Here is a 27294-nt window from a genome sequence, read left to right on the forward strand (position 1 = left end):
CCCTCCTGCAGCAAACCACCCCCACAAACCACCCCCACAACATGATGCTGCCACTCCCACAACATGATGCTGCCACTCCCGTGCTTCACGGTTGGGATGGTGTTCTTCAGCTGGCAAGCCTCCCCCATTTTCCTCCAAAAATACCGATGGTCATTATGGCCAAACAGTTATATGTTTGTTTCATCAGACCAGAGGACATTTCTCCAAAAAGTATGATCTTTGTCCCCATGTGCAGTTGCAAACCGTGGCTTATTTCTGGCAGATTTGTAGCAGTGACTTCTTGCTTGCTGAGCGGCCTTTCAGGTTATGTCGATATAGGACTCGTTTTACTGTGGATATAGATACTTTTGTACCTGTTTCCTCCAGCATCTTCACAAGGTCCTTTGCTGTTGTTCTGGGATTGATTTGAACTTTTCGCACCAAAGTACGTTCATCTCTAGGAGACAGAACGCGTCTCCTTCCTGAGCGGTATGGCGGCTGCGTGTTCCCATGGTTTTTATACTTGCGTACTATTGTTTGTACAGATGAATGTGGTACCTTCAGGCATTTGGAAATTGCTCCCAAGGATGAACCAGACTCGTGGACGTCTACAATTTTTTTTGGCTGATATCTTTTGATTTTTTCATGATGTCAAGCAAAGAAGCACTGAGATTGAAGGTCAGCCTTGAAATACATCCACAGGTACGCCTCCAATAGACTCAAATGATGTCAATTAGCCTATCAGAAGCTTCTAAAACCATGACATAATTTTCTGGAATTTTCCAAGCTGTTTAAAACTTCTGACCCACTGGAATTGTGATACAGTGAATTATAAGTGAAATAATCTGTCTATAAACAATTGTTGGGAAAATGACTTGAGCTTATCCATTGTGTTATCCAAATATTGCACGTTGGCTAATAGGATTGATGGTAGAGGGGGATTACTCACTCGCCGTCAGATTCTTACATGTCCACCCCGACCTATGTTCCTGATATCTCCATCTCTTCTTCATGTGAGTGACGGGGATTTGGGCCTTGTCGGAAGTAAATCCTGTCGCATCCGACTCGTTAAAGAAAAATAATATTTATCCAGTACAAGGTGATTAATTGATGTTCTGCTATACAGAAGCTCTTTTCGGTAATAAGAGATGGATGCAGAAACATTATGTACAAAATAAGTTACAAATAATGTGAAAAAACACACATTAGCACAATAGGTTAGGAGCCCATAAAACGGCAGCCATCTCCTCTGGCACCATGTTTCCAGGATATTCATTACATTTCGAATGATTAGCATGACAGGAACATTGTACAATTCACGCACTTATCAAGAGAACATCCCTGATTATCCTACTGCCTCTGACCTGGTGGACTCACTAAACACAAATGCTGTTATATTGTCGCCTGGTTTGCTTAACAACCTTTCGACTGGAGTGTGCTAAATCAGGATCACAAATCTACTTTGAAACCAACGTATACACCTCACACACATGGGCTTAAAAAATAAGATCTTGTACCATGTCAGATATAGAGTTCAAATGTATTGGATTTTGAGTTAGAATCCCAATATTACACTTTCTATACATCACAGAAGACTGAAATATAGCAAACCCGTTTGACATAGAAAAACAGGATGTTCGGCAGGTTTGAAATAATGTTAATTAATTATGAAGTTGTGAAAAATACTAATAACATTCCACCAATGAGGCAGCTAGAGGATGATTTTGTCATTTGACTGAAGGAAAGTACCATAAGGAATTTGAAATGAATGATAATTATACTTTTGATACTCAAATATATTTTAGCAATTACATTAACCTTTGATACTTAAGAATCGTAAAATCAAATACTTAACAAAATGTACTCAAGTAGTATTTTACTCGGTGACGTTCACATTAATTTGATTCATTTTCTATTAAGGTATCTTTACTTTTACTCAAGTATGACAATTGTGTACTTTTTCCACCACGTAATATTTGCTCTCAGAGCAAGCTGTCTGTCCGTCATTTCAACATTTCTCTCCAGCACCAAAATTAGAATACGTCGTGACGCTGTGCGTAATGTTTAGTTCGTCCCCTATGGTGAATGAAGAATCCGCTATCCAATTGTGGCACTGCCGTTGTCGAAAACAGCAACATTGTTTCCTTCTGTAGACAAAGGTGTCTCGACAACCCGATAAATTACTGAATAGTCATCCAGTTCTGTCGCTTCTTGGTGAAGACATGGAAAAACAACCACGGTTGTTGGCATCCCAACTCCTACTGAAAAACAGCTTATTCGAAGTGTCGTTAAACCGTGTGCTTCTGACATGGAAAGAGATTGCGACCAAGAAAAAACGCGTTTCTGGGGGCATACATCACCCATTTAAAGTCGGTAAGTGTCAAAAGATAAACTGGTTATGAAGTGCAAAGATGTTATTAAAATATTCCGCGGTGCACGATGAAGGACGTTGAGAGGTCGAGGGACTGGGGATTTAGCCTGTTTTCTTTGTTGGGTATATCCGCTATCCACATTCGCGTAAACACATGACGTGGGCATGCACATAATCCTCTGAATGTTATTATATAGGCAATATAAATTAGTCGTTGCATGCTCTTAACATTTGTTATTGTCAACGAATGACAGCCTAAATTTGCCCTATAAGTATAAGGTCGATGTAGTTAATTGCCCCATAGCCTATCCGACACCGACAACTAACGTTAGGACATTAACAGTTTCATGTACTCGTTTATTTTTCTTATATATATGCTTGAGTATTATAACAGCAAGACGATCCATTGACTAGTGGACTAAACTCCACTCCATGGTGAAGGAAGTTTCTGAAGAACTTCAACAGCGTGGAGCCGAGACCAGGCTTTGTGGAATCTAGCTCCGACTACATCGATTCGCACAAGGTCAATACTTCAAAACATTTCAATTATGAAATCCCCACATTGTACCTATGTAATAAACGTTAATCAAATACCACCACCTACTGTTTCCTTGTTGATATACAATGGGCACATGCGCATTTCTGCTTAGTTGCCATCTTGGAGCAACAGCCAAGTGTAAACAGTCAGTGGTTGTATTTGATTAACGTTTATTGAAAAAATAGGTACGCAACTACAGAGGACAAACATATATGTACAAGATGGGTGTTTCATAATTGACATTTTTGGAAGAATTGAGAATGAGCGAATAATGTAATCGGAGCTAGATTCCTCACAGCTTCACTGAAGTTCATCATTCATAAACTTCCTTCACCATGGAGTGGAGTTAAGTCCTCTATCCATTGCCCAGAGCTTCATTTTAAATGAAAGCAAGCCGATTCTGAGCTGTTTGTTGTTTGACAGCTGGTCCGCAGAGTGCGGCTGCGGCCCTGGCTTGGATAGCCTCGCTATGTCGGGTCAATTGGATGGCGCACAATTTGGCCTCGGAGTTCTTCTTTATGAGCTGGCTGACATTTTTCATCACCTCACACGGTAATAACCACCATAGCCCTTGCAAATTAGACGTGCAATGTTTTAGGCTACTGTGTTGATGTTGTTAGTCTAAAGACACTGCATATAAATACACAAAGAATCATAATTCTAGGATGTTATTTATGTATTACCTGGCAGCGTAGCCTAGTGGTTAGAGCGTTGGACTAGTAACCGAAAGGTTGCAAGATCGAATCCCCGAGCTGACATGGTGAAAATCTGTCTTTCTGCCCCTGACTGAGCAAGGCAGTTAACCCACTGTTCCTAGGCTGTCATTTAAAATAAGAATTTGTTCTTAACTGAGTTGCCTAGTTAAAGGTAATAAAATAATAAATAAATAAAAAATAATAAGATTCAATGACAGGCCCACATGTCTGAACAATCGGCTACATAGCAAATCTCTTGTCACTTGAGATTCAGATGAGGGGCAAAGCATATAGAGTACCACAGTATGAGTCATAATACCCATAAAACCTAGCGGTCAAACAAGGAAATGGTTCCTTGCCTTAAGCTGGGCATCATTCACAAGTGATCATATATCATCAAATCAACGTTTTATTGGTCACATGCAGAGGTTATTGGGGGTATAACGAAATACTTTCACAAGTGATAGGCTAATCTTGTCACCCATTTTTATTTTATTTATTTAACTAGGCAAGTCGAATGGAGGACGCTTTTCCAATGGTTCATTTTCATGCCAGCCAGGTAGGCTATATAATCCTATTGTAAAGATAAGCTATGTGCTTAATATTAAGAAAAGTTGAGAAATAAATATAGTAGGCCTAGCCTATAGAAAGCTGATGGGATCATCTTTTTAATAAAGGCCATCACTCTTGTTTTCTCACACAATTTACATAGCCTATAGAAATTTTGCCCAACATGAGCTCATGGGCTCTAACGAAGTGTTTGATTAGATTTTTGATGACATTTGCATTGATGTCAGAGGGACAATAGACTGCTGAGTGCAAGCAAGTTTGGTAGGCTAATAATGACTATCAGCAGCGACAGAGCTTGGAGAAGCCTAATTACCGTGACTAAACGGTCACGTGGAATTTGACTGCCGTCATGACTCGTAACCGCCGATGTGGCGGTAATGCTGTCACCCTAACAGCCCTAGTCCAGACCTGCTTTAATTTCAACTTCCACAGATGTAGATTTTTTTGTCTGGTCCGTACCAGCCTTGTCTTGGCCAAAACATAGATGTCCATGATTGGTTCAGATTTGGTCCAGCCAGGACCAGTTTTTTTGTAAATAGCACATCAGGTGAAAGCGTGAGCAGGTGAGTCCAGCTGTGTGTTGTGTTTGCTTCAATAGAGGGAAAAATGCATTAGTAAATTAGTCTGAAAATAGCTTCATTTTCATCAGATGATAAATGCAACGCTATTTGGCTGGCAGACACGGTAAATGACCTTGCAAGGTTTTTTTGCCAAACAAATGATGCATGGCCATCATATTTCTAATGTTAATCATAGAAAGAATGTAGCCAGCTAGTTAATCTTGAACTTTACCGGAGAAAAGTAGGCTTGCTGTCTACACTTAGAAATAGGTAGGAAAAAAGCAACACATCAGTCACGAGAGCTGTCTGCTGATGGAATGCCCATTTGTGAATTCTCATTCAAAACGAGAAGTGCTACTGAAGCACAAACTTTGTCTGATGCCGAGAAGAAATGACAAAAATAAGCATTTTTAGATCTGTTTCAGAGCAGACAAGCGTGTCAACATCTTTATCTTGTTCAATATCTCTCGTTCACATTCGCTTTTCAATAATAATAAAAAATCCCCAAAAATGACATTCGGTAGCCGCATACCTATACATGTATAACTTTATTAGCTGGATTGCCTGTAATTGTAATTTGTTTATTTTCGTTTGCGCTCATTGGCATATTTAGCTAGTAGCCTCATGGAAATTCGCTATTACTTGAGCTAATTTTGTTAGCATTCTGGTAAGATGCCCAATGGTATTTTTCAATTTTTTGTATAATGATATAAAAATCTGTAAACCGCCTAACTCTACTTCAGAACAGTACACAGTAGAGCACACTAGAGTTGAGAACACAATAATGTACTTTATTGTACTAGGGATGGGCTGTTCGAGTACTCACTCTTTTATTTTTTAAGTGCTCAAATGGGACTCACTGCCCGCACTGGAAAAAAAATTGGGCATTTCTCTATATGCCAACAGTGCGCAATAAATGCCTAATTTATCATAGCTATTACAGATAACAAATCGTAATTGCTAAATTGCCTCATATACACCAAGTGTACAAAACATTAACACCTTGCTAATATTGAGTTGCACCCCCCTTTGCCCTCAGAACAGCCTCAGTTTGTCGGGGCATGAACTCTCAAGGTGTCAAATTGTCTCAAGGCCTAAAAACCCTTCTTTAACGTGTCTCCTCCCCTTCATCACTGATTTGAAGTGGATTTAACAAGTGACATCAATAAGGGATCATAACCTTCACCTGGTCAATGTCGTGGAAAGAGCAGGTGTTCTTAATGTTTTATACACTCGGTGTATAGTCAGTCAATAAAAAAACAAGTGCCATTTAAGATTAAGTTATCAAAACTGTAGTATCAGCTGGTTATGTTATCGTGAAACACAATCTTCAAAAAGGTGGTAACCTCAGCAGTGGCGTTTGCTTGTACAATGTCATAGCCTTGTTTTGTTAATTTTGCAGACAAGGAGCTTATATTTCCACAGCCCTTATCAGTCAAGACTAATGTTCCCTCTAAGCTGTGCCCCCGGGACTGCAGTGCAGAAGAAATATCATCCCACTGAGAGAAGCATGAGATTGAACTTCACTCAACGATTTTTGCCTGTTAACACTGGCAACGTTTCCCTTTATTTTGGGAATTGTGATCGAATCAAAGCAATATTAGCCACTTTCAGTGTAACATACCGAAACAAAATTAACTATGCAAGAGATTTTGTTGTATGCAGACTATTGCCATATATGGATCTGTGCCATTTACTTTGAACTGGACTGTGTTTACAGCTGTGGTTGTGAGAAGATGTGCTTGGTGTGAGATCAAAGCAAGAGCTGCATGTAGCCACATGAGCACATTTTCTTCAGATCCTTTGCTAGTTAGTGAGTTATTAGCCCAGTTATGGATACTTTGTAGTCAGCAATGGAGTGATTGCTTCCTATAAGAGCACAAACGTGTACATTTCTAGGTAAGAGGTTTTTTTTTGTCTTAAAGAATCAGTGTTCTATTTTGAGATGGGCTTGAATAAGGTACGTAGCCAATAGGCAGAGGGTAGTATAATTTATCTGATTATCTGTAATAATGGGTATGGGATTATTTCGTAAAGTGGTTTCTTGCATCAATCAACACAACAACATTTTCAGTCACCGCCTTGTCTGGTGGAGAAGTGGATAAACAGGTCTCCCCACAGGTGTGATTACTACCTCTGAGGGTTTAAAGCTTGAGGTAGTCACCTCATACATGTACTTGGGAGTATGGCTAGATGGTACACTGTCCTTCTCTCAGCACATATCAAAGCTGCAGGCTAAAGTTAAATCTAGACATGGTTTCCTCTATCGTAATTGCTCCTCTTTCACCCCAGCTGCCAAACTAAACCTGCTGCTGCCATGTTGTGCTGATACCATGCTGTGTTGTCATGTGTTGCTGCCATGCTATGTTGTCGTCTTAGGTGTCCCTTTATGTAGTGTTGTCTCTTGTCGTGATGTGTGTTTTGTCCTATATTTTTAATCCTATCCCCGCAGGAAGTCTTTTGCCTTTTGGTAGGCCGTCATTGTAAATAAGAGTTTGTTCTCAACTAACTTGCCTTAACTTATTTTTTGTTGTTGTTGGAAAAATACATTTTTATAGGCATTTATTTCTGTAGGCCCAACCCAACGTACAGTCATGGCCAAAAGTTTTGAGAATGACACAAATATTAATTTTCCCAAAGTCTACTGCCTCAGTGTCTTTAGATATTTTTGTCAGATGTTACTATGGAATACTGAAGTATAATTACAAGCAGTTCATAAGTGTCAAAGGCTTTTATTGACAATTGCATGAAGTTGATGCAAAGAGTCAATATTTGCAGTGATTACCCTTCTTTTTCAAGACCTCTGCAATCTGCCATGGCATGCTGTCAATTAAGTTCTGGGCCACATCCTGACTGATGGCAGCCCATTCTTGCATAATCAATGCTTGGAGTTTGTCAGAATTTGTGGGGTTTTGTTTGTCCACCCACCTCTTGAGGATTGACCACAAGTTCTCAATGGGATTAAGGTCTGGGGAGTGTCCTGGCCATGGACCAAAAATATTGATGTTTTGTTCCCCGAGCCACTTAGTTATCACTTTTGACTTATGGCAAGGTGCTCCATCATGCTGGAAAAGGAATTGTTCATCACCAAACTGTTCCTGGATGGTTGGGAGACGTTCCTCGTCGGAGGATGTGTTAGTACCATTCTTTATTCATGGCTGTGTTCTTAGGCAAAATTGTGAGTGAGCCCACTCCCTTGGCTGAGAAGCAACCTCACACATGAATGGTCTCAGGATGCTTTACTGTTGGCATGACACAGGACTGATGGTAGCGCTCACCTTGTCTTCTCCGGACAAGCTTTTTTCCAGATGCACCAAACAATTGGAAAGGGGATTCATCAGAGAAAATGTCCTCAGCAGTCCAATCTCTTTAACTTTTGAAGAATATCAGTCTGTCCCTGATGTTTTTCCTGGAGAGAAGTGGCTTCTTTGTTGCCCTTCTTGACACCAGGCCATCCTCCAAAAGTCTTCGCCTCACTGTGTGTGCAGATGCACTCACACCTGCCTGCTGCAATTCCTGAGCAAACTCTGTACTGTTGGTGCCCCGATCCCGCAGCTGAATGAACTTTAGAAGACAGTCCTGGTGCTTGCTGGACTTTCTTGAGCGCCCTGAAGCCGCCTTCACAACAATTGAACTGCTCTCCTTGAAGTTCTGGATGATCCGATAAATGGTTGATTTAGGTGCAATCTTACTGGCAGCAATATCCTTGCCTGTGAAGCCCTTTTTGTGCAAAGCAATGATGACGGCACATGTTTTCTTGCAGGTATCCATGAATGACAGAGGAAGAACAATGATTCCAAGCACCAACCTCCTTTTGAAGCTTCCAGTCTGTTATTCGAAACTCAATCAGCATGACAGAGTGATCTCCAGCCTTGTCCTCATCAACACTCACACCTGTGTTAACGAGAGAATCACTGACATGATGTGAGCTGGTCCTTTTGTGGCAAGGCTGAAATTCACTGGAAATGTGTTTGGGGGATTCAGTTCATTTGCATTGCAAAGAGGGACTTTGCAATTAATTGCAATTAATCTGATCACTCTTCATAACATGCTGGAGTATATGCAAATTGCCATGACACTGCTGCCACAAACTGAGGCAGCAGACTTTGAAAATGTATATTTGTGTAATTCTGTACAGTTTTGGCCACGACTGTACAGTTTAACTTGAAACATGTTACATTTTAATAGAATCCATCAAACCTATGAAAAAAGTGGACAGGCTAACATGCTTTTCAAAATGTTGGGAGACCGACAGAAGGGTCTGTTCATAACAATTCAACTGTTCAACCGTGTTAGCTTGCAAATAGATCCCAAGTTGGCTAAACTTGAAATATAAAGATTAGCTGGCTAATCACAAGCACTGGGCTTGGGCGATTGTTGAGGAGACCTGTGTTATTTTTCTATAGCCTAACGCCTGCTACAAGAAGTCAGTCATTATTTGTGAATGTGCATGGTTCTAGTTAAATGTGAACCAAAAAAAGCATTTTCATAGACTTCAAAGCCAGATCAGTGATTATTGCAACAAAAAAAGCTGGTTAAACTATTTTGATAAAATCATTAAATTATTAGTGTGTCTAATGGTTGGGGAAGGCTATTATTTATCCTAGGAATAACCTCACATGCCCTAAATTCATTAGATTTCTGCTAACTGTTTGTAATGCAGTGTATTTGACCGTTTGTTACGGTTTTCTAGGTGTGAAGGAGAGTCGGACCAAAATGCAGCGTGTAGATTGCGATCCATGTTTAATGAACAACGTGAAACACGAATAAACACAAAAACACTACAAAACAAAGAACGCAACGAAAACCGAAACAGCCTATACTTGTGTAAATAAATAAAGAGATAGGAACAACAACACTAAGGACAATCACCCACGACAAACTCAAAGAATATGGCTGCCTAAATATGGTTCCCAATCAGAGACAACGATAAACACCTGCCTCTGATTGAGAACCACTCCAGACAGCCATAGACTTTGCTAGATAACCCCACTAGCTACAATCCCAATACATACACACCAAAACCCCAAGACAAAACACACCACAATACAAAAACTCCATGCCACACCCTGGCCTGACCCCAATACATGAAGAAAAACACAAAATACTTAGACCAGGGCGTGACACCGTTTAATTGTACAACATTTATTTGGAGAAAACGTTTTGAAAAATTGAGATATATCGAGAATCGCCCATAGATTTGAAAAAAATGGAGATATGATTTTTAGGCCATATTAGCCAGACCTAACTGTACCGTACTGAACTCTACTGTAATGTACTCTACTGAGCTGTACTTTCATGTGAAGAGGTCGACCGATTAATCGGAATGGCCGATTTAATTAGGGCCGATCTCAAGTTTTCATAACAATCGGAAATCGGACATCTTTATTTAACTAGGCAAGTCAGTTAAGAACACATTCTTATTTTCAATGACGGCCTAGGAACGGTGGGTTAACTGCCTTGTTCAGGGGCAGAATGACAGATTTTTACCTTGTCAGCTCAGGGATTCAATCCTGCAACCTTACGGTTATCTAGTCTCTAACCACCTGCCTCACGAGGAGCCCGCCTGTTACGCGAATGCAGTAAGAAGCCAAGGTAAGTTGCTAGCTAGCATTAAACTTAATCAATCATACTCACTAGATATAACTACACATGGGTGATGATATAAATAGTTTATCTAGCGTGTCCTGTGTTGCATAATATCGATGCAGTGCGCATTCTCGAAAAAGGACTGTCGTTGCTCCAACGTGTACCTCACCATAAACACCAATGCCTTTCTTAAAATCAATACACAGAAGTATATATTTTTAAACCTGCATATTTAGCTAAAAGAAATCCTGGTTAGCAGGCAATATTAACCAGGTGAAATTGTGTCACTTCTCCTGCGTTCATTGCAATCAGAGTCAGGGTATGTGCAACAGTTTGGGCTGCCTGGCTCATTGTGAACTAATTTGGCAGAATTTTACGTAATTATGACATAACATTGAATGTTGTGCAATATAACAGGAATATTTAGACTGACGGATGCCACCCATTAGATGAAATACAGAACTGTTCCTTTCACTGAAAGAATAAACGTCTTGTTTTCGAGATGATAGTTTCCAGATTCGACCATATTAATGACCTACGGCTCGCATTATTCCCAGTTAATAATTTTTAGGTTGTAGTTATAATAGGAATTATGTGTCAACTATTTCTCTCTATACCATTTGTATTTAATATACCTTTGACTATTGGATGTTCTTATCGGCACTTTAATATTGCCAGCCTAATCTCGGGAGTTGATAGGCTTGAAGTCATAAACAGCGCTGTACTAAGAGCTGCTCGCAAACGCAGTAAAGTGCTGTTTCAATGAATGTTTACAAGCCTGCTGCTGCCTACCACCACTCAGTCAGACTGCTCTATCAAATCATAGACTTAATTATGATAAACGCACAGAAATATGAGCCTTTGGTCATTAATATGGTCAAATCCGTAAACTATCATTTTGAAAACAAACCGTTTGTTCTTTCAGTGAAATTTGGAATGGGTTTTTGTCGAACGGGTGGCAACCCTAAGTCTAAATATTGCTGTTGCATTGCACAACCTTCAATGTTATGTCATAATTATGTACAATTCTGGTAAATTAATTACGGTCTTTGTTAGGAAAAAACACAGTTCGCAACGAGCCAGGCGGCCCAAATGAATGCATATACCCTGACTCTGCTTGCATAGACACGAGAAGTGACACAACTTCCCTAGTTAATATTTCCTGCTAACATGCATTTATTTTAACTAAATATGCAGGTTTAAAAAAACATTTTTCTGTGTATTGATTTTAAGAAAGGCATTGATGTTTATGGTTAGGGACATTTGTGCAACGAATGTGTTTCTTCTACGAATACACTTTTGTTAAATAAAAATCATTTGGCGAAGTTGAAGTAGGCTGTAATTCGATGATAAATTAACAGGCACCACATTGATTATAGGACTAGCTAGTTAACCTAGTAATATCATCAACCATGTGTAGTTAACTAGTGATTATGTGAAGATTGTTTTTTATAAGATAAGTTTAATGCTAGCTAGCAACTTACCTTGGCTCATCACAAGGTCCTTTTGACGCTGCACTTGCGTAACAGGTGGTCAGCCTGCCACGCAGTTTTCTCATGGATTTGCAATGTATTCGGCCATAATCTGCGTCCAAAAAGGTTGATTACCGATTGTTATGGAAATTTGAAATCTGGCCTAACTAATTGGCCATGCTGATTAATCGGTCGACCTCTAGTTTGAATTTCTCCCACTCCTTATCCCACCTCATTTCTGTGGAATAGAATAAGGCTGTAACGTAACAAAATGTGGAAAAAGTTAATGGGGTCTGAATACTTTCCGAATGCCCTGTAGAAATGTGTTATTTTAATGCTTTAGTTTAGTTTTTGTGTCTTTTACTTTTGGTTTCGTAGACCAGCGTAAAATATATTTCTCAGCGATTTACATAGTACAGTGATTCTCTACAAAAGTTGATGACCGAACAATAGTGCAGTACTTTCCATTCCCAACCTTCTCCTTGGGGACCACCAGAAATGTCACTTTTTTTTGGATCCGGTGTGCCAGTTTAGGGCTAAAACAAAATCTGGTGGTCCACAAAGAGAGAGTTGGGAAAGACTGCAATACTGTCTTTTTCAGCTGGGCAATGTTAATAACCTCTTATGGATCCCTTAGGCGCGAATCCCGTTTTTGGGATTGATTTGACAACATCCAGTGTAATGGCAGAGCTCCAAATTCAAACTACAGAAATATCAATATTCAACCTTCACAAAAATATAAGTGTAATCCATCAAAATAAAGCTTAACTTCTTGTTAATCCGGCCACCGTGTCAGATTTCAAAAAGGCTTTACGGCGAAAGCCAACCATGCGATTATCTGAGGACAGCGCCCCGCATACAATCACATGAAAAACATATTTCAACCAGGCAGGTGCGACACAAAAGTCAGAAATAGCCATATAATAAATGCCTTACCTTTTGAAGATCTTCTTTTTGCAATCTCAAATGTCTGTGACACAATGAATGGTCATTTTGTTCGATAAAAAGTCCTTTATATCCCCAAAATGTCCATTTATTTGGCGCGTTTGATTCTGAAATATACTGGTTCCAACATGACTACAAAGTATCTAATAAGTTACCTGTAAACTTGGTCCAAACATTTCAAACAACGTTCCTAATCCAACCTCAGGTATCCTAAAATGTATATAAATGATAACATTTAAGACGGAATAAACTAAACTGTTTCTAATACCGGATAAAAACAACGTGAAGCGCGTTCCAGTTCACACGCAACAAAAGACTAAAGCCCTTCAGAGTGACATCTACAAAGAACAGCCCTACTTCTTCATTTCTCAAAAGAAAAACATTGAACAATTTCTAAAGACTTGAAATCTAGTGGAAGTCATAGGAACTGCAATCTGGGCCCTATTAAATCAGGTCCCCCATAGAAAACCATTGGAAAACACAGTGACCTCAAAGAATTCCCTGGATGGATTGTGCTTGGGGTTTTGCCTGCCAAATCAGTTCTGTTGTACTCAGTCATTATTCTAACAGTTTTAGAAACTAAAGAGTGTTTTCTATCCAAATCTATAAATTATATGCATATCCTAGCTTCTGGGCCCGAGTAGCATGCGGTTTACTTTAGGCATGCTTTTCATCCGGACGTGAAAATACTTAGTGACATTATTCAAAATCAAATCATACTTTTTTACATGCACCGAATACAAGTGTAGACCTTACCATGAAATGCTTACTTACAAACCAACTGTACAGTTCAAGAAGAGTTAAGAAAATATTTACCAAATAAACAGAGAAAAGCAGAGAAAAGTCTGACTTGGGTGACTGGAGTCTCTGACAGTTTTATGGGCTTTCATCTGACAGCGCCTGGTATAGAGGGCCTGTATTGCAGGAAGCTTGGCCCCAGTGATATACTGGGCTGTACGCTCTACCCTCTGCAACCGGTCAGGATGCTCTCGCTGGTGCAGCTGTAGAACTTTTTGAGAATCTGGGGACCAATGCTAAATCTTTTCAGTCTCCTGACGGGGAAAAGGTTTTGTCGTGCCCTCTTCACGACTGTCTTGATATGTTTAGACCATGATAGTTCGTTGGTGAGCCTATAGGCTGTCTCATTGTTGTCAGTGGTCAGGCCTACCACTGTTGTGTTGTCAGCAAACTTAATGATGGTGTTGGAGTCGTGTTTGGCCACGCAGTTGTGGGAGTACAGGAGAGGACTAAGTACACACCCCTGAGGGACCCCAGTGTTGAGGATCAGCTTGGCAGATGTGTTGTTGCCAACCCTTAACACCTGGGGGCGGCTCGTCAGGAAGTCCAGGATCCAGTAGCAGAGGGAGGTGTTTAGTCCCAGGTCCTTAGCTTAGTGATGAGCTTTGAGGGCACTATGGTGTTTAACGCTGAGCTGTAGTCAATGAACAGCATTCTCACATAGGTGTTCCTTTTGTCCAAGTGGGAAAGGGTAGTGTGGAGTACGATTGAGATTGCTTCATCTGTGGATCTGTTGGGGCGGTATGTGAATTGGAGTGGGTCTAGGGTAATTGGGATGATGGTGTTGATGTCGGCCATGACCAGCCTTTCAAAGCACTTCATGGCTATAGGCGTGGGTGCTACAGGGCAGTAATCATTTAGGCAGGTTACCTTCGCTTCCTTGGGCACAGAGACTATGGTGTCTACTTGAAACATGTAGGTATTACAGATTCAGTCAGGGAGAGGTTGAAAATGTCAGTGAAGATACTTGCCAGTTGGTCCTCGCATGCTTTGAGTACATGTCCTGGTAATCCATCTTGCCCTGCGGCTTTGTGAATGTTGACCTGTTATAAGGTCTTGCTCACATCGGCTACCGAGAGCGTTATCACACAGTCATCCAGAACAGCTGGTGCTCTCGTACATGCTTCAGTGTTGCTTGCCTCGAAGCGAGCATAAAAGGCATTTAGCTCGTCTGGTAGGCTTGCATCACTGGGGAGCTCGTGTCTGGGTTTCCCTTTGTAGTCTGTAATAGTTCTCAAGCCCTGCCACATTCGTCGAGCATCAGAGCCGGTATAGTAGGATTCAATCTTAATCCTGTATTGACGCTTTGCTTGTTTGATGGTTCGTCTGAGGGCTTAGAAGGATTTCTTATAAGCATCCGGATTAGTGTCCTGCTCCTTGAAAGTGGCAGCTCTAGCCTTTAGCTCAATATGGACGTTGCCTGTAATCCATGGCTTCTGGTTGGGATATGTAAATACGGTCACTGTGGGGAAGACATTGTTGATGCACTTATTGAAGCACGGTGACTGGGGTGGTATGCTCCTCCATGCCATTGGATGAATCCCAGAACATATTCCAGTCTGGAAGCAAAACAGTCTTGTAGCATCCGTGTCATCTGACCACTTCCGTATTGAGCAAGTCACTGGTACTTCCTGCTTTAGTTTTCGCTTGTAAGCAAGAATCCGGAGGATAGAATTATGGTCTGATTTGCCAAATGGTGGGTAGGGGAGAGCTTTGTATGCATCTCTGTATGTGGAGTAAAGGTGGTTAGAGTTTTTTTTCCTCTGGTTTCACATGTGACATGCTGGTAAAAATTTGGAAAACTGATTTGTTTACCTGCATTAAAGTCCCCGGCCACTGGGAGCGCCGCTTCTGGGAGAGCATTTACTTGTTTACTTATGGCCTTATAGAGTTGGTTGAGAGTGGTCTTATTGCCAGCTTTGTTTTGTGGTGGTAAATAGATGGCTACGAATAATATAGATGAGAACTCTCTTGGTATATAGTGTGGTCTACAGCTTATCATAAGGTACTCTACCTCAGGCGAGCAATACCTCGAGACTTCTTTAATATTAGACATCGCGCCCCAGCTATTATTGACAAAAAGACATACACCCCCACCCCTCGTCTTACCTGACGTAACTTCTCTGTTCTGCCGGTGCATGGAAAATCCCGCCAGCTCTATATTATCCGAGTCGTCGTTCAGCCACGGCTCGGTGAAACATAAGATGTTACAGTTCTTAATGTCAGGATAATCGTATTTTCCGATGATTGCATGTTAGCAAGTAGAATGGATGGCGTTTACTCGCTCGCCTACGGATTCTCAGAAAGCTGCCCGATCTGTGTCCTCTTTTCTTCACAAAAAATGGGGATTTGCACCTGTTCCCGGGAGAGCAGTATATCCTTCTCGTCGGACTCGTTAAAGGAAAAGGTTTCTTCCAGTTCGTGGTGAGTAATCGCTGTTCTGATTTCCAGAAGTTATTTCGATCATAAGAGACAGTAGCAGCAACATTATGTACAAAATAAGTAAAACAATAAATTACAAACAAGACAAAACCTAAACAAAATAGCACAATTGGTTAGGTGCATGTAAAACGTCAGCCATCCTCTTTGGTGCCATCTTATCTGTTAAAGCAATAGCTGTAAGTTATCATAGTTACACATTTTATCCTGTAATACTTATGTAATGGCTTCTTATGTGGAAGATATACAGTACCTTCAGAAAGTATTCATACCCCTTGACTTATTCCACATTAAGTTGTTCAGCCTGAATTCAACATGTATTGCATATTTATTTTGTCTCACCCATCTACTCTCAATAGTGCATAATGACAAAGTGAAAACATGTTTTTAGAAATTGTTACACATTTATTGACAATGTAAACAGATATCTAATTTCCATACGTATTCACACCCTTGAGTCAGTACATGTTAAAATCACTTTTGGCATCGATTACACATGTGACTCTTTCTGGGTAAGTATCTTATTAAGAGCTTTGCACACCTAGATCGTATAATATTAGCATATTATTGTTTTAAAAATTCTTTAAGCTCTGTCAAATTAGTTGTTGATCATTGCTAGACAGACATTTTAAGTCTTAAGTCTTTTAAGTCAAAAATAGGCCACTCATGAATTTTTAATGTCATCTTGGTAAGGTACTCCAGTGTATGTTTTATGTTATTGTCTTGCTGAAAGGGGAATTTGTCTGGAAAGCAGACTTAACCAGGTTTTCCACTAGGATACTGGCTGTGCTTAGCTTTATTTTGTTTATTTTTATCCAAGGAAACCTCCCTAATCCTTGCCAATGACAAGCATACCCATAACATGATGCAACCACCACCATGCTTGAAAATATGAAGGGTTGTACTCAGTGGTGTGTTGTTGGATTTGCCCCAATCATAACACTTTGTATTTAGGACATAAAGTTAATGTCTTTGCCACATTTGTTGTGGTTTTACTTTAGTGCCATGTTGCAAACAGGATGTGTGTTTTGGAATATTTTTATTCTGTGCAGGCTTCCTTCTTTTCACTCTGTCGTTTAGGTTAGTGTTGTGGAATAACTACAATGTTGTTGATCCATCCTCAGTTTTCTCCTATCACAGCCATCTATCTTTGTAGTGACTGGGTGTATTGATACACCATCCAAAGTGTAATTAATAACTTCACCTTGCTCAAAGGGATATTCAATGTCTGCTTTTTTTAATGATCTGCCAATGGGTCCCCTTCTTTGTGTGGCATTGCAAAACCTTTCTGGTCTTTGTGGTTGAATCTGCTCGACTGAGGGACCTTACAGATAACTGTATGTGTGGGGTACAGAGATCAGGTAATCATTCAAATGTTAAACACTTATTGCACACAGAGTGAGTGCCTGCAACTTATTATGTGACTTGTTAAGCACATTTCTACTCCTGAACTTATTTATTAGGCTTGCCATACAGGTGTTGAATACTTATTGACTCATTTGTAAAAATGTAAAAAAGGTATAATAATTCCACTTTGACATGGAGTATTGTGTGTCACTGGCCTAGGCACAATCTCCATTTAATCCATTTTAAATTTAGCTTGAAACACAACAATTTGGAAGAAGTCCAGGGGTGTGTGAATACTTTCTGAAGGCACCAGATCTGTGTAGAGATCGACTAGTAGCCTCCCCGTATCGTGTTAGTTCTTTGGATGCCTTCTATCTGCCATCTTACATCTTGAGGCTGTCAAAGGTCTCTCCATTTATTTCACAATGGATGGGCTTTGGAGTCGAGCCTATTCATTTCAGGAGCTGTAAAAAGAGCATCCAATTCAGAGATATCTGGATGTTTCAAGGACATAACATAACATGAAAATGAGCAATCACAAGGAGCGTTATTGAAATGATCTTCTTTCCAGATGAAGGGGAATGAAGTCTTTGATAAAATAACTTTTTTTCACAAAAGGCCTAAAGGGTAAATGCATTTCTACGCATTTCTCATAGGATTATTTTTTTCCCATTCTGAAAGGGATCGAATGACACAAGACCTTATCTTGGAGTAGAGATTGCTTAATCAAATGCTGGCTCTATACCTCGAACACACTACTGACTTCAGTAACAAAATCTGCTGCATCTTGGCCTCCAATTAATTCATTGTGGTGCCATTGTTGTGGTTTACTGAGGAAAAAACGCTTACTTAACTTTGAACTCCCCTGGCTGAATTGTAAAGCAAGCCAATGCAGGATGTTCTGAAAGTTTTATTTTGCAAAAAAAAAACTTTCAGAACATCCTGCATTGGCTTGCTTTACAATTCAAATGTTAAATATCAAGCTTTTGCTCATCTTGGTGCAACCAACCACAATAACACAATAACACTGTTCCCCTTCCAGGTTTCTGTTTTCCTAAGTTTCTGCGCAGAGACAAAGGAGAGTCAGGTAGGAGCACTTACCACAATGTGGTCAAAGAATTGGGTGACATGTGTTCGCTAGAGTGAGTAGTTTGAAGCACTTTTGCCAGCTGTGTTTGATGGGGTTCCTCTAGATCAGATCAGATTTAGAAGACAGAAAAGTTGGCGAGATGAAATTGAAAAACATTTGCTATGATTAGAGGTCTCCTGATTCAGGCTGGATTTTGAAGTTCAGCTTGACGAGTATGACTTCAAAGTCATCGCAAAAAGGTCCCTTACATCCTATTTAGCCTATGTAGGCCTACATCAAATACAGTTAGCTGCTTGTGTCGTGGTGACTAGTGGTCCTAGCTGTAGTGGATTGTGCTGTTATGTCTTGCCCTTAGTCAGCAGTGATGTTCCCACAGGGAATCACACAACCACATCATAAATGCCTCAGTACGTTCACAAAGTTAATAAGTATGTACAAAACGTGTGGTCAAGGAAGTCCTAGGGAGATGTGTTGGTACAATATCTAAAGAAAATTGGCGTGATGAACCATGTTCTCTGCAACACGTTTGTTTGAAAAGGGGGGAACCTTGTGAACATAAAATGTTCTCTGACCTAATTGCTTTGACCTGACCTGGTTTGTGAAAGGGATGGCGCACCTTCAACTTGGAGACATAAAATCTACGTGTTTTAATGCTCATAACTTAAAAATGATCAGGTGCTTTCCGTCTTGTGTGTTTAACACCTACAATTTGCTGAGTCATCACATTGGATGTATGGTTTTCATTTGGGCTCTCCGTACCTCCACCGGGGTAGGAGAGCCATCTGTTGTTAACAACCTGTAGCAAACAGAACAATGACACTCCTGTGTCCTGTTGCCACTTTGCTTCATCATTAAATGTGAATAGGCTGTGCATTGCAACGTGACCAATGTGATACTTAGTGTCTCTCCGGCGTTACTTTACTGGCACCCTCATTGCCCGTGAACCACAGCAGTAACATTTTTAGAGGGAATTATCCTTTGTTCTTATTAGAGCTCTGTCTCTCTCGTGCTAATATAAACTGATATTTATCATGTCATTCCACTTTTGTATTGCTCTTGCCTCCTGCTACTGTGTAGCATTTTCATCCCATTGTGCAACAGTGTGAGATTTCACTGAGGCTTTTGCACCCTCAGTGGATAAGGTATGTAATTGAATGGGGCATCATCCCAGTGATTCATACATACATACATACACTGCTGTGTGTCTAGGCCCAGACAGAAATGGTTCCTATTGTTTCATTTTCATTAACACGGTTTTGGAAAACAGCTGAGGGTCGGGGCTGGAGTTATGGATGCAAAGACCGACCATCCATGAGATCAAAAGTATAGTTTAAACCATGTTTTGAAGCTATACAGTTTGTTTACAATTTGCTTACAAAAAGTTGAACTAAGCTCGTTAGTCATTTATACATTATATTCTTCAAGAAGTCCAAACATTGATTTACCAATCTCAGATTTCCTCATTTTAATTTCTTTCTGGTGACTGTTTCCGAGCATGTTGTTATCGTTGTGTTTCTCAGTTAGGTCCTGGGAGACATTGTCAGGATTAGCACCATCAACTGAGTCTCTCTTTGAGGTAATCATTAACCAGATCAGTTTTATGCTCGTGACCTTGAGTTTGTGCCAAGAAAAACCCATACACATAAAAAGTGACTTGAGTCATGCCCTGTCGCTTCGGTCTGTGTCTTAGCACCCTGGCCTGAATCCTAAATTGACACCTGTGCACGTATCTCTTCCATGAATGTTGTATGACATTGGCTTCAGGATTTTTGAAGTCTCTCCATACTCATCTGTGTATTTAATTCTTCCTCACACTACAACCTCTCCAAAACCCCCTCTCCCTCCGTGCCTCTTGTCACATAATCCGTGTCCTCAGGTTTGTGTGTAAAGGTACACGGATAGTGCCTCGCAGCCTGTTGAGCCAAGTCACTGCACCATCCCTCTCCTCTGTAGGGGCCTCTTATTTACACTACTCAGCCAATGGGGGTTTTTGTCACTTCCGGCAACGGGAGACTTTCATCAAAGACTATATGACAATGTCATCGTAGTGACATGTCATAAACAGGTCGTGATAGCTGAAAAGTGACTTCATTCAGCACGCAAACGGCATTCGATTTCAGCTAGTCGGGTTGTGGTATGCAGGCATAAATGAACTGTATTTTTATTATAATGTAACTCTTATGGCCTCCGTTGTGCCACAAACAGGCCATTTTATGGAGTGCAATAATGAACATAGAAGTCACTCAGAGGTCATTAATGTTTCTGATTTCCTATAGAGCTGTTCTAGAACTGAGCTGGGCAGTGGGCACAAAGTCAAATGAATGCAGACTCGGATCATGATAATGATGATGCAGGAAAGGGCCATAAACTGGTAATAAGAGGCACCATTAATGTAGGCATTGTGCTAACTATGGTATTGTTTGGACTATAGTGAAAGATCTAATCTGCCTTCAAATAATCTCGTCTGCTATGTTATTATCCATCAATAGTGTTTCCTATGATGGTCGTCAGACATACAAGACTAATGGCTCTTCCACTCCCTGCCTTCTCGGCCCAACACCCTAATGTTGAAATCAAACTGTTAGTTAGTCCATTAAAGCTCCCATTTCAACCCATTAAACTATATTAGAATAGAGCTATCCAAGCTGTAATTGATACAGCCTGACCGGTTTGTTTGGCTGGGATGGTAAAAAAAAAGAGGCTTAAATAGATTATCCTGGCACACAGTTTTCTGTCTGCGTGTGCTTTTCCCTTTCTCTAAGAATTACATTTATAAAGGGTATATCACTGGTTCCTACCACATTGTGATGGATTGATTTGGTGTGTGTTCAACAGGTACCAGTCACGGTGTGTCAGTGTCTGAGATCCTAGCAGTCAGGGAGCTCGACGTGGACAGCGAGACGAAAGATGACGGCAGGTGGCAGAAAATGCCTCAGAAATCGACCGAGGCCTATCCATATGCATTCACAGGTAAGAATGTTGACGATCTTGAGCAATCGACAGATATTGGATTCAATATGGTAGATGACACTGCAAAGTAAATCCTATGTTCTGTTAAGCCTCTCTCCCGTCACTGCCTTTGTGTCCCCCTGCCACAGTGTCCTACGTGGAGAGAGCGTGGCAGCACCGCTGGCGGTGTAGTGACGTCACCTTTCACTGCCTCGAGGGGGCGCTGTGTCAGCAGTGGGTCCAGACCATCAGAGAGCAGCTCACAGCATTGAGTATGGCTGATTTGATTACTGACTCTCTATTCAGTGTACACTGTTACGGCCACTGAATATGCTTTGTGAAGTCTAGTTGCGAGGCTAAGTCAGAAATGAGTATGGGCCTCAGTCGCTACTGTTATGCCCTTCTCTCTGGAAAAACCAGTAACATCTTTCACTCTTTTCAGCCAGCAGACCCAAGCATTTGCTGGTGTACATCAACCCCTATGGGGGCAAGCAGCAAGGCGAACGTATTTACGAGCAGAAAGTCGCCCCTCTCTTCACCCTTGCCTCCATCTCCACGCACGTGATTGGTGAGTTCCTGCCAACAACATTAAACATGCTTTAAGGCACATTTCTCACTGTAGGCTAATGGGCACAAGCTCTCTCAAGACGCACATGATTGTGACATCATCCATCAGCCATGTTCCTTAATGGATAGGATGATGGTCGATGAATACTGGATTACTTTACATTCGTTTTACTTCTCAGACTGGAGAACCACTGTGGACATCGTAATTTCATTGTCACAAGTTATGACCAATTGTATTTTCAACAGTATAGAAGCTTGGGTTGATATCAAGATATTAATAGTTGAGCATTTAAAAAAATATATAAATCTAAAATGGTTACGAAATCATGAAAACAAACTATTCCTTTAGCTACACATTGTTATAATGGTTAGAGAAGGTAAATTGCTGCTTTGTGGCTCGAATTATTTATGGAAAATGCTTATTCAATATATTGCTCCAAGCTAGTGAAGGATTACTCCCAAAATCCAAAATATTGCAGATTATAGTGCAAATTATGAAACCATCAAGTGATATCATCTAGTCGATTGTAGTAAACCTGTTCAATATATTGATTTAAAATCGTAACTTTTGAATGAAAAATGTAAAGCATGCTGAGATGTCTAACGCTTTCCTTGTCATTGGTTGTCATAGTTACAGAGCATGCCAATCATGCCAGGGACCACCTGAGGACAGAGGCTGAGTTGAAGAAATATGATGGGTGAGTCATGGATTGAGACATTTCCCAGCAAACCAACATTTGGTTCTGTGAATGTTCCCAGAACATTCATTAGGTTGCCCCCAAAGGTTCTAATAACACAAAAACTGTCCAGTTGTGATGCTGATTATACAATGTTTGTATACAAATATTTGCCTGATGTTGCAAGAACTTTCCCAGAAAACCTTTTGTTACCTGGTACGTTACCTGGAAACTTAATAAGAACATTAAGGGAACGTTCTGTGGTGGTTTTACATATGTTGTGCAAATGTTACATTTTTTTACATTTTCTGAAATAAACTAAAACATTAGCTGAATGTTTTTGGGATGTTGTCATCCTAATGTTAAATAAAACCCTAACTAGATGTTTGCGGGGTTCTCAATGTCCTTGTTTGGGAAGCCCCTCTTTGTATTCTGGTTTTCAGCCCAAACATCAGTCATATTCAGAGTTGAACTAAAAACCACCCCAGGCCCAGTATATTCTTCCTCTCAAACAGTAAACAAAAACATTAGTGCTGTTGTTTTGACCTCTGTGTGCGACCTGACCTTCGACTTCTATGCAGAGTGGTGTGTGTGGGCGGGGACGGCATGTTCAGTGAAATGGTTCACGGCCTGGTCTCCCGGACCCAGAGGGACAACGGCGTGGACCAGAACAGCCCGGAGGAGAAGCTGGTACCCTGTACTCTGCGCATCGGCATTATACCCGCAGGTTAGAGCATACACACTCGCACACATACCACTATGTTGACACCGCGATGATCAGGGCCGGCCCGCTCATTAGGCAGCATTAGACGGCTGACTATGGTGGCAGATTGACACGGGTGACATTTCTGAGCCAAACTGACCAAGATGCACCTACAACAACACATAAAACCGCTCATAATTTTGCCCAGAAATGACCATTTCTCTCAACCAGTGGCATGTTTGCTTTTTAGGTGAGTGCTGATGCCACCCTATGATAAGTAGTGCCCGCTTTGTCAAAGGCAGGGATGCAAAATATTTATCTTGTCCTTTCCCAGCTTGCCTCGCCAGGGTGCTGTTGGAGAGACGCATTGCTGTGGCACTCCACCAACATTCTGTCAAAAAAAGGATATAACATAAATTATGTAGCGGATATAGTACGTGGCTTTTTTTGTAGCCTACAGGCTGGAGATAACAGGCTTACCACATGGATGGACATTCCATTGTGGGCTGACATGGTAGACAACGCCCCAGTAAGCACTGACTGACGCCAACGTTTTTTTTTTGTTGTTGGTCCGGCCTTCTATTTCTTTCGGTGTTTTCCAAACTGTAGGCCTACCACATAAATTGTATTTCAAGTGACACTAGGCCAGGGATGGGCAACAAATCCTCTGGGGCCTAATTGGGTCATACTTTTGCCCCAGGTAACACAACTGACACCAATAATCAACCAATCATAATCTTCAGTTTAATTAGTTTCACCAGCTGTGTTGACTAGGGACGGGCAAAAAGTGACACTACTCCTGCCCTGAGGACTGTAGTTGCCCATCCCTGTTGTAGGCTATACCTCAGGGACGGGCAAAAAGTGACACTACTCCTGCCCTGAGGACTGTAGTTGCCCATCCCTGTTGTAGGCTATACCTCAGGGACGGGCAAAAAGTGACACTACTCCTGCCCTGAGGACTGTAGTTGCCCATCCCTGTTGTAGGCTATACCTCAGGGATGGGCAAAAAGTGACACTACTCCTGCCCTGAGGACTGTAGTTGCCCATCCCTGTTGTAGGTTATACCTCAGGGATGGGCAAAAAGTGACACTACTCCTGCCCTGAGGACTGTAGTTGCCCATCCCTGTTGTAGGCTATACCTCAGGGATGGGCAAAAAGTGACACTACTCCTGCCCTGAGGACTGTAGTTGCCCATCCCTGTTGTAGGCTATACCTCAGGGATGGGCAAAAAGTGACACTACTCCTGCCCTGAGGACTGTAGTTGCCCATCCCTGTTGTAGGCTATACCTCAGGGATGGGCAAAAAGTGACACTACTCCTGCCCTGAGGACTGTAGTTGCCCATCCCTGTTGTAGGCTATACCTCAGGGATGGGCAAAAAGTGACACTACTCCTGCCCTGAGGACTGTAGTTGCCCATCCCTGTTGTAGGCTATACCTCAGGGATGGGCAAAAAGTGACACTACTCCTGCCCTGAGGACTGTAGTTGCCCATCCCTGTTGTAGGCTATACCTCAGGGACGGGCAAAAAGTGACACTACTCCTGCCCTGAGGACTGTAGTTGCCCATCCCTGTTGTAGGCTATACCTCAGGGATGGGCAAAAAGTGACACTACTCCTGCCCTGAGGACTGTAGTTGCCCATCCCTGTTGTAGGCTATACCTCAGGGATGGGCAAAAAGTGACACTACTCCTGCCCTGAGGACTGTAGTTGCCCATCCCTGTTGTAGGCTATACCTCAGGGACGGGCAAAAAGTGACACTACTCCTGCCCTGAGGACTGTAGTTGCCCATCCCTGTTGTAGGCTATACCTCAGGGATGGGCAAAAAGTGACACTACTCCTGCCCTGAGGACTGTAGTTGCCCATCCCTGTTGTAGGCTATACCTCAGGGATGGGCAAAAAGTGACACTACTCCTGCCCTGAGGACTGTAGTTGCCCATCCCTGTTGTAGGCTATACCTCAGGGATGGGCAAAAAGTGACACTACTCCTGCCCTGAGGACTGTAGTTGCCCATCCCTGTTGTAGGCTATACCTCAGGGATGGGCAAAAAGTGACACTACTCCTGCCCTGAGGACTGTAGTTGCCCATCCCTGTTGTAGGCTATACCTCAGGGATGGGCAAAAAGTGACACTACTCCTGCCCTGAGGACTGGAGTTGCCCATCCCTGTTGTAGGCTATACCTCAGGGATGGGCAAAAAGTGACACTACTCCTGCCCTGAGGACTGGAGTTGCCCATCCCTGTTGTAGGCTATACCTCAGGGATGGGCAAAAAGTGACACTACTCCTGCCCTGAGGACTGTAGTTGCCCATCCCTGTTGTAGGCTATACCTCAGGGATGGGCAAAAGTGACACTACTCCTGCCCTGAGGACTGTAGTTGCCCATCCCTGTTGTAGGCTATACCTCAGGGATGGGCAAAAAGTGACACTACTCCTGCCCTGAGGACTGTAGTTGCCCATCCCTGTTGTAGGCTATACCTCAGGGATGGGCAAAAAGTGACACTACTCCTGCCCTGAGGACTGTAGTTGCCCATCCCTGTTGTAGGCTATACCTCAGGGATGGGCAAAAAGTGACACTACTCCTGCCCTGAGGACTGTAGTTGCCCATCCCTGTTGTAGGCTATACCTCAGGGATGGGCAAAAAGTGACACTACTCCTGCCCTGAGGACTGTAGTTGCCCATCCCTGTTGTAGGCTATACCTCAGGGATGGGCAAAAAGTGACACTACTCCTGCCCTGAGGACTGTAGTTGCCCATCCCTGTTGTAGGCTATACCTCAGGGATGGGCAAAAAGTGACACTACTCCTGCCCTGAGGACTGTAGTTGCCCATCCCTGTTGTAGGCTATACCTCAGGGATGGGCAAAAAGTGACACTACTCCTGCCCTGAGGACTGTAGTTGCCCATCCCTGTTGTAGGCTATACCTCAGGGATGGGCAAAAAGTGACACTACTCCTGCCCTGAGGACTGTAGTTGCCCATCCCTGTTGTAGGCTATACCTCAGGGATGGGCAAAAAGTGACACTACTCCTGCCCTGAGGACTGTAGTTGCCCATCCCTGTTGTAGGCTATACCTCAGGGATGGGCAAAAAGTGACACTACTCCTGCCCTGAGGACTGTAGTTGCCCATCCCTGTTGTAGGCTATACCTCAGGGATGGGCAAAAAGTGACACTACTCCTGCCCTGAGGACTGTAGTTGCCCATCCCTGTTGTAGGCTATACCTCAGGGATGGGCAAAAAGTGACACTACTCCTGCCCTGAGGACTGTAGTTGCCCATCCCTGTTGTAGGCTATACCTCAGGGATGGGCAAAAAGTGACACTACTCCTGCCCTGAGGACTGTAGTTGCCCATCCCTGTTGTAGGCTATACCTCAGGGATGGGCAAAAAGTGACACTACTCCTGCCCTGAGGACTGTAGTTGCCCATCCCTGTTGTAGGCTATACCTCAGGGATGGGCAAAAAGTGACACTACTCCTGCCCTGAGGACTGTAGTTGCCCATCCCTGTTGTAGGCTATACCTCAGGGATGGGCAAAAAGTGACACTACTCCTGCCCTGAGGACTGTAGTTGCCCATCCCTGTTGTAGGCTATACCTCAGGGATGGGCAAAAAGTGACACTACTCCTGCCCTGAGGACTGTAGTTGCCCATCCCTGTTGTAGGCTATACCTCAGGGATGGGCAAAAAGTGACACTACTCCTGCCCTGAGGACTGTAGTTGCCCATCCCTGTTGTAGGCTATACCTCAGGGATGGGCAAAAAGTGACACTACTCCTGCCCTGAGGACTGTAGTTGCCCATCCCTGTTGTAGGCTATACCTCAGGGATGGGCAAAAAGTGACACTACTCCTGCCCTGAGGACTGTAGTTGCCCATCCCTGTTGTAGGCTATACCTCAGGGATGGGCAAAAAGTGACACTACTCCTGCCCTGAGGACTGTAGTTGCCCATCCCTGTTGTAGGCTATACCTCAGGGATGGGCAAAAAGTGACACTACTCCTGCCCTGAGGACTGGAGTTGCCCA

The 27294-nt window shown here is 42.2% G+C and overlaps 1 protein-coding gene across 3 annotated transcripts in view; it reads left to right on the top strand.

Annotated features, from left to right (window-relative positions):
• The first annotated feature begins 2033 nt into the window (after positions 1–2033).
• LOC112218226 (ceramide kinase) overlaps positions 2034–27294 on the top strand; it is a 34201-nt gene continuing 8940 nt past the window's right edge. The window contains exons 1-7 of one of the 3 annotated variants that reach the window (XM_024378850.2): positions 2034–2352; positions 3312–3440; positions 21229–21363; positions 21492–21614; positions 21785–21910; positions 22541–22607; positions 23168–23313. In XM_024378850.2, coding sequence (XP_024234618.1) covers positions 2202–2352; positions 3312–3440; positions 21229–21363; positions 21492–21614; positions 21785–21910; positions 22541–22607; positions 23168–23313 — 877 coding nt within the window. In that variant the 5' untranslated portion in view covers positions 2034–2201. Of the gene's footprint in view, positions 2353–3311; positions 3441–18345; positions 18391–21228; positions 21364–21491; positions 21615–21784; positions 21911–22540; positions 22608–23167; positions 23314–27294 lie in introns of all 3 variants that reach the window. The other 2 variants (XM_024378852.2, XM_024378853.2) reach the window with 2 other exon arrangements.

Source organism: Oncorhynchus tshawytscha, linkage group LG19 (genome assembly GCF_018296145.1).
Source record: "Oncorhynchus tshawytscha isolate Ot180627B linkage group LG19, Otsh_v2.0, whole genome shotgun sequence".
Lineage (NCBI taxonomy): Eukaryota > Metazoa > Chordata > Actinopteri > Salmoniformes > Salmonidae > Oncorhynchus > Oncorhynchus tshawytscha.